Source organism: Monopterus albus, unplaced genomic scaffold (genome assembly GCF_001952655.1).
Source record: "Monopterus albus unplaced genomic scaffold, M_albus_1.0 scaffold21.1, whole genome shotgun sequence".
NCBI lineage: Eukaryota > Metazoa > Chordata > Actinopteri > Synbranchiformes > Synbranchidae > Monopterus > Monopterus albus.
Genome location: NW_018127901.1, coordinates 750,598 through 758,568, shown reverse-complemented (window position 1 = coordinate 758,568; position 7,971 = coordinate 750,598). Strand labels below are relative to the sequence as shown.

The following is a 7,971-nucleotide window of genomic DNA, read 5'->3' as shown; positions in this document are numbered from 1 at the left end:
TGCCTAACCCGTTCCAGTCTTAACCCTCTTTTAACTCGTTGTTTTACGCTGTGTGTGTCCTGATATGGAATTTTTTTTACTCCTTCTGCTTTTAAAATTTGTGTTTTATTCTGTTTAGGTCTTCTTGTTTTAGTAGTGTTTGTTATTAGCGTATACATGTTCTGTTGTGACGCACTCTGCTCCTTTGGAGTTGTAAAGTGCTATATAAATAAACTTTTATTCTTATTATTATATGATTTCACCTCTTCTCAGTCCTGAAGAACAAGAACATACTATTAAGTAATTAATAAATGAAACGTGCCACATTCCCATCGCACAGTTTAGTCATGAAGTGATGTCTAAACAAAGCCCTGAATCAATGAGCGTGTTTCATTTTTGCCATTTTTCCAAAAGTTCGATGTTTCATTTGACAAACACCACAATTCCCTTTATTGCGTTAGTGGAGGCGGTTGACCTGTGCTGCCCGTGAGGCTGCAGACGACAACTCCTAATGTAAAGACACAACACACACGTGTTTCTAAAGAACTATATTTACATAATACTCTTGTTTTACAGAGAACCATATCAAAAGTATAAAATACTTACAAAGATTCTGCAGCAATATATAAAAATAACATCTATCTTCTCCAGATCATTAGGAAAGGCATACATACAAAAAATATATTTATAGACATTTACAGAGAGCCCGTTCACAACAGTTACACTCAGAAAACCCCAGAGCGAAGCCGGAGCTGAAGAATCGGCACGAGGACCAGCAGCAGTTCGGATGAAAACATGAAACCAGACCCGAGCTTTAGCAATAATTACAATACAAATGAAGTACACAGCACATCTGCAGGGACGTGCTCCTCAGTACAGCAGATACAACAGCTGGGTCAAAGGTAAGCCTGAAACAGGACAAACTAATCAGAGCAGGTGTCATAGAGTCTCGGGTCGGGCAAGCTTGGACAGCAGACTGTAAATAACTGATGTCAGAACAGAGGTCTCTCCTCTACGTCTATAGTCTGATCTGAGAGGATGTTCAACTCTAACATCTGACGTTTTCCTTCTGCTGTCAGAGAGGAAATGCACCATGACAGTTTGGATTTGGTCAGTGTGTCCAAAGCTGTACTGCCGCATTCACAGGCTCCAACTCTGACCAAGGCCATAACATCAGGATTTCAGAGATGCATTCAGGGACAGTCAAATCAAGTTGACTTCACCAGACCATCTGTAGCAGCCCAGGATGAAAACACTTAAAGTTTGTAACTGCACCAGATCCATTTGGTTTTAGTATCACAGAATGGAAAACAGAAGGAAGCACCTGCACAATGCCAGGTTTCAGAGGTCAACTGCAAACATTGCTGACTTCAGGTTGGAGACTGGATCAAGCTCAGGTGTGGACAAAGACAACTGCACCTGCTATTATGTCTGGGTACACTGCTGCCCTGAACTGCGGCTCCCAGGCAGGCCACCCCTCCACCACCCAGACTGTCCTATATGGTTCTGACCGATGCACCCAGGACTCCCTCAAGCTGCACTGGGTCTAAAGTAAAGGCAGAAAGTAAAGTTCTTTCCAGATTTCCAAAGCCGCGAGGATTTGGTTTCTTCATCTGCTCATGTCAACATGAGTGTGAAAAACATCTCCCCCCCTCCCATCAGCATAGAGACAGAGCAAACTTCAGAAAAACCTCCCAGTGAGCTCAGTCTGAGTGACTTGCAGGTAAAGACACAGAGGCTCAGAATGTGGTTTTCTTTGACTTTCAGGTTTACAACTATTGGTTAATGTGTTCACTGACCTGTAACTGTGTGCGTGGCCTCATGGCAGTGCAGCCAAGGGAAGTGAAGCTCTGACTACACAGTTCAGACCAAATCCAAAAGCTTGAGAGAACAGAAGTGTGTGAACGGGATCGTCTCTCGGTTCCTGTACGTTCTACTAGAACTACTGTAGTCGAGGAGGGCACTATGTAGAAAGTGAATAATTTATTGATACAAGTCAAAGATCTTCTCAGAATAACTGATTTGATGACTCAGGCAACACCAACAGAAACGCGCTCAGCAAGCTGTGGAGCTCAGCCAGGTGTAGACAAGAACAGAAAATGAAGAGGGTCCTGCTGCAAAAGACACTTGCAAAAACCTTCTTGGTTTTGACACAAATAAGAAATTTCAGCAAGAGTTTTGTTGGTGTAGAGCTGAATGTTTGGTGTGCAGCAAGCCTGCTCTTCATTTTTTAAAGTACCAACTTGTCAAACTGCTGCTTGAGAATCCCGTGCCTCTTACACACAGTAGTTCAGACAAAGCCACCCAATGTGAATCAGCTTCTATCAGGGCTTTTCCCCCTAAAGACACTAACATCTACCAACTGAGTGAAATGACATTCAGTAATTTCCCCTAAACAAAACCTGCTGTGTTGTCTCTGTCATCCCAGCAGCGTGTGTTCACAGACATTTCCTTACAGTATGAAAATCAAGTTGCAACTTGTTTGCATTTGTTCAGCCATCATGTTAATGTAGTCACAGTAACGTCAGCGGCTTGTGGTAAAGAGATAACACAGCACTAGTAACATTCAGAAAAATACAAAAACTAAAGGCCAACACGATGGGATGGATGTGTCTGCACCAAGCCGACGTTCACACTGGTGTGAACTCACACATGCTCAGAAATCTGAACAACACAACAGGATGTTTAGAAAAATGGTCAGGAGTAAATGTTAGTGTCCAACTTGGCTTGTCCTATAACACGCATGTTAACTTTGTGTCCAGCTGATTTCACTTCATCTCTGCTGAAGACATGATGAAAGAAACTAAGGTCTCACTGTCCAAGGTTTTTGAAACGTTGTGGTTTAGCACTGAGCCATAGGTTCAGTAGTAGTCTTGACCATAAACACGGCAGTGTGTAACAACATAAACACACAGACCGGACGCTCAGGTGAGCTGCTCATCGACATGTACACACGAGGTAGAACAGAAGTGAAAAGCTCTGTGAGACAGTAACTCTGCTCCTGTTTGTCAGTGTTCAGGAACAGGACTCTGAGCTGACAGCCAACAACACGACAGTGTCTGACTGCAGACCAAGGTCACAGGAATTCTCAGCGTGCAGTTGATGACATTACAACCCCCAGCAGAAACTGTCAAACACTTCAGTTTAATTTAGGAAATTAAAGAAACTAACTTGGACGACTGTTTGCTGAAGCTGCAACTTGACTGACAGATGTCCCTAGATCATTTATACCCGGTGGCAGCCATCTTTAATTTTTACCTCTAGTCCGTGTTTCAAATTGTTAAGCAGAAGTGGTTTGTAGATTTAAAGCTTTTCTGCAAAAATAAGACAGAAAACCTCAGTTTGTCATGTTTAAAGTCACCGATTCCCTAAATATGGGTCTGTGTCTTTGCTGGTTGTTTTATCTGTGGATTACTGCTCAGCTATATTCCGATATATTTCTATATTACGATATCAGCTTTTAAATACTGTGATATAGATTTTAAATCACCTAATACCACCTATCACTGGTTCTTAGTACAAAACAACTAGTGCACTATGAAGATTAGTATAGTGTCTGCTTTGTAGTGTGGCTGCACAGCTGTGCAGTAAAACATTTGCCTGAACAGAGACAAACACCAACATTATTCACCAGTAAATGTTTGTGCACAAACTGAACTGGATGCAAACACTCTGCACACTGGATGGCAGCAAACTGTTCTTACAAATGACATTTAAAACGAGGGATCTACTCAGTGATACGCTGAATGTACCAGCAGACCATGATGACTTATTAAAGGGCTTAAATTCTTCTACCAGATGTGTAATTTGCAAATGAGCAGTTTGTGGACAGACACACACTAACTTTTGTGTGGTGTAACCTGTCTCTAACCAGCAGGAAACCACACATACCCACGTTTCTTCATTGCACTGCAATGGATTTGGCAGCTGGTGTGTACATCTTTGGGTGAGATACAGTGTCATCGCATCAGGCACGTTTCGTCCACAGAGCGGTGCCTGAACAAACAACATTCACCAACAAACCTCATGTGTTTACCAGTCAGCCAGATGTTTACAACTCAGTAACTAGATACCTGTGGGCTGACAGTCACCACTGGCTGCTTACTGGTGGCTAACGCTAACACAGCAGCCTCCTGTCAACAGATCAGCTGTTGATGGCCTGAAAACAGAAATCAGTCTTTTCACCACAGCTGCTGCAGAAAGATGACAGCGATTTCCACTATGCAGCTTCAGCAGCACAGCCCCCCCCCAGCTCAGCAGGGTTAAAGAGCTCCAGGTGCACACAGGGGTATTAAACTACTGATGGCTGGCAAGCAGTTCGTCCAGGTCGGCCATCCACTCCTGGGCATTCTGACCCTTCAGCAGGGAGTCCACTAGCTCGCTCTCCTCAGCAAAGCTCCCTGACGCCACGTTATATCCAAATGACACCTGTTGCTGACTGGCAGTCCTGCTCACCTGGTAGCCTTGGTTACACTGCAGTCCCTGGCGCCCGTTGCTCTGCAGCTGTCCGAACGCCACCAGGTCTGGAAGGACAGCTTGGCTCTGATTGGCCTGTTGCTGTTGAGTCTGCTGCTGATTGGCCATCGGCTGGCCCAGGCTCTGAGGGTTGGGTGGCGCCCTCTGCTGAGCAGCAGCCATGTTCGTCTGCATCATCTGCTGTCCAGGATTCAGAGCCCCCATTGGACGCCCACCTGGGTTTGCACCAAAGGGAGCAGAACCCGGTGGCATCTTGGGAATGCGAGGCTGCTGCTGCATGTGAAAGGTGTTCGGGGGTAGGCCGGCGTTACCGGAGGGTGGCTGGCTGGCGAGCTGTTGCTGCCAGGCGGCACTCTGTGCGCCCTGCATGCTGCCAGGCATCGAGCTGGACAGGCTGGCCCCCATGCTATTCTGCATGGAACTTGGCATGCGGGCGGCAGCCAGCTGTTGCTGCTTCAGCATGGCAGCGTTGGGCTGTGCCTTCAGGTGCTGCTGCTGAGCCAGAAGGTTCTGCCTGTAGGGGGCACTCATGGAGCCTAGAGGCTGGCGCTGCAGGTTGGCCTGTTGGGGCGGGTGGGCCGGGTGGTTGGGGTGAAGGTTCATGTTGTTGTAGAGGACCTGCTGGACTTCCAGGCCAGCCCCGGCCCCCCTGCCGCCACAGGACGGCAGACTGACATCAGTCTGGCCTGTCCCCGGGGATGGAGCTACACCACCTGCTGGTCCACTGCCCTGACCCATGTTCATACCCATCATACCTTGGTTCTGAGGAAACATACGCTGGGCACCAGGAGTGGGTCCTCCCATGGAGCCGACGCTGCCCATAGGCTGAGCGGAAGCTGTGAAGACACACTGGCAGTTAGACAAAAGTCAGGAGCAGTGAATAAAAAAAATTTAAAAAAAACTAATTCTGTTCTATATATTCTGTGATGTACATTTCTCTAAGGTTCTCCAACTGGATGCAATACATTCAAACAGCTGGTTCTTGACAAAATGCTCCTTTCAAACAAGAACCACTTTAGATATTATTACCCAGCGACAGCTGTAAGTGATTATATTCCCTTTCTATCACTATTAAACACAGGTGCAGAAGATAGTTTTATATCTTTATGTTTGAAGCCTGAAATGTGGCAAACGGTCGCAAAGTTCAAGCGCACAGAGGTACAACTACTGTTACAGTATTTCCCATTCAAATCAGTGGTAAACATCATTTACACATTCACAGACAGAGATATGTTTGTCCAGCTGTATTCTAATGAATCAGAGCTGATAAAACTGAGTACTGACAAACAGCCGAGACTCACTCTGACGTTTGACACTTCCTGCTTTGAAATGTACACATTCATTATCTGACCCAACAGCACCTTTATGTGTGGTTGGCTGTCTACTGCTGATCTCTTTTTAAAATACAAAAGATACACAGGTACTGCACACAATGGAAAAATGGACACTAACTCAGACTGTAGTACAGAGTCAGCTAAAGTCAGCTATGACAATATACAGGTATAGCTCAATAAATTAGAATATTGTGGAAAAGTCCATTTATTTCAGTAATTCAACTCAAATAGTGAAACTCGTGTATTATATAAATTCAGTACACACAGACTGAAGTAGTTTAAACCATTGGGTCTTTTGATTGTGATGATTTTGGCCACATTTAACAAAAACCCACCAGTTCACTATCTCAATAAATTAGAATATGGTGACATGCCACTCAGTCAACTCAAACCACCTGCAAAGGTGTTCTGAGCCTTCAAAATGGTCAAAATCATCACAATTAAATCATCACAATTAAAAGACCCAACAGCTTAAACTACTTCAGTCTGTGTGTACTGAATTTATATAATACATGAGTTTTACTATTTGAGTTGAATTACTGAAATAAATGGACTTTTCCACAATATTCTAATTTATTGAGCTGCACCTGTACACGACGTTTGTTTCATGATATTATCGTGTAAATGTTATCCATAAGTTTATTTTGCTTTGACTGAGGTATTTATTCTTTCAACACTGCAAATCAGTGGGCAAGACTGACTTCATATTGGATTAAAGGTCTTCAAGTGAACCTGGTCCTCTGTTAGGTCACTTGATTTGTGAACAATTTCAAAATTAAACACATTATCAATATACATTCCAACAGCAGTATGTTCTACACAATTAAAATTACATAGTATTATCCATCAGGTCATGTCATGAGTGTGGCAGCTGGAATGGCACTGCCACAACTGGGTCTTTCTTTCTGTGGTCATACCTGTAAACTGGTTGACCGGCTGCTGTGGGAAAGGGTTCTGACTGGCCGGTTGTCCCGGCTGGTCTTGGTACTGTGGAGGAGGTCGAGTCAGGTGTCTCTGAAGTTGCTGGTCCTGCTGCCGCTGCTTTTCCTGGGAGGCACGGAGACAAAACTGTTCAAAATTTTCATCTGGTAAACAGTTATGACCTAGAAACTACAGGTCAGAGTAAGACTGAAACAAACAAATGCTTTATGGTAAGACAGAAGGGCCAGTGGTTCTTGACAAAATGCTCCTTTCAAACAAGAACCACTTTAGATATTATTACCCAGCGACAGCTGTAAGTGATTATATTCCCTTTCTATCACTATTAAACACAGGTGTAGAAGATGTTAATATCACATTAAGAGCAGGAACTGCTCAGAGTTGGGCTGGCTGGGCACAGAGGTCTTTCGCAAGGCACTGTATTTCCCATTCAAATCAGTGGTAAGTTTTTGTTCATTAATCCCTATTTGACTGCCTTCTGATGTAAATATATAGCACAATTGCAGATAACCCTGCTAACATCACTCAAACAGCCCCAGAGTTACTGTAGTTTCTCAGACTACTGACAAAATGGACAAAGCTCCTCTAACACCACAGAAAACATTATACAGCCATTTCCACAGGCTATTACTAACCATGATTAGTAAACATCTATGGTCAGTAAGCACATTACTTTTAGTACCCCATTAACCGCTGCCTTACCTCGACCTGGTGATCGACTTTGGTTTGCAACCATCATTTTCTTCAAGCGATTTAAAAAGGCTTTACAGCGGTAGATAACCAGGTTCATGGTGCAGGCGTCTGAAAGAAAACGGTCAACACATTACAAATGGGGTTATTCACATATTAACTAAATCATTTTCAGAATATTGCTTATTTCATTGATCATTTGGCACCTCCTGTGAGCTTGGACTGGCAGTTGATGAACTCTGTCTGCCTGGGAGGAACATAGCTCTTCTTTCGGGCTTGCAGGATTTTGGATTCAGATCCTGGTGAAGAGTGACTAGGACCAGCTTCAACTTCATGGTGAGCGCCCTGACTTGCTCTGCCCAGCTTGCCCAGCTTCCCAGCTTTTCCCAGACTCCCTGCTTTGCTCTCCCAGTAGGTCTGGCAGGCGTGGTACAGAATCTGGACAAACAGGCACTTCTCTGCTGATGAGCTGGCCACCCACTGGTCCACAGCATTGTCAAATACCAAGTCAAATTCTGGGCTGTCCTATAACAGCAGGATGCATATATATATA

The 7,971-nt window shown here is 44.3% G+C and overlaps 1 protein-coding gene across 1 annotated transcript in view; it reads right to left on the bottom strand.

The window, feature by feature from the left end:
• Positions 1-3,377: 3,377 nt before the first annotated feature.
• maml1 (mastermind-like transcriptional coactivator 1) overlaps positions 3,378-7,971 on the bottom strand; it is a 20,886-nt gene continuing 16,292 nt past the window's right edge. Inside the window, exons 7-10 of the mRNA XM_020594083.1 lie at positions 7,625-7,943; positions 7,411-7,529; positions 6,707-6,836; positions 3,378-5,291 (exon numbers count right to left, since the gene is read on the bottom strand). Of these exons, the coding sequence (XP_020449739.1) occupies positions 4,276-5,291; positions 6,707-6,836; positions 7,411-7,529; positions 7,625-7,943 (1,584 nt within the window). The 3' untranslated portion in view covers positions 3,378-4,275. The remainder of the gene's footprint in view (positions 5,292-6,706; positions 6,837-7,410; positions 7,530-7,624; positions 7,944-7,971) is intronic.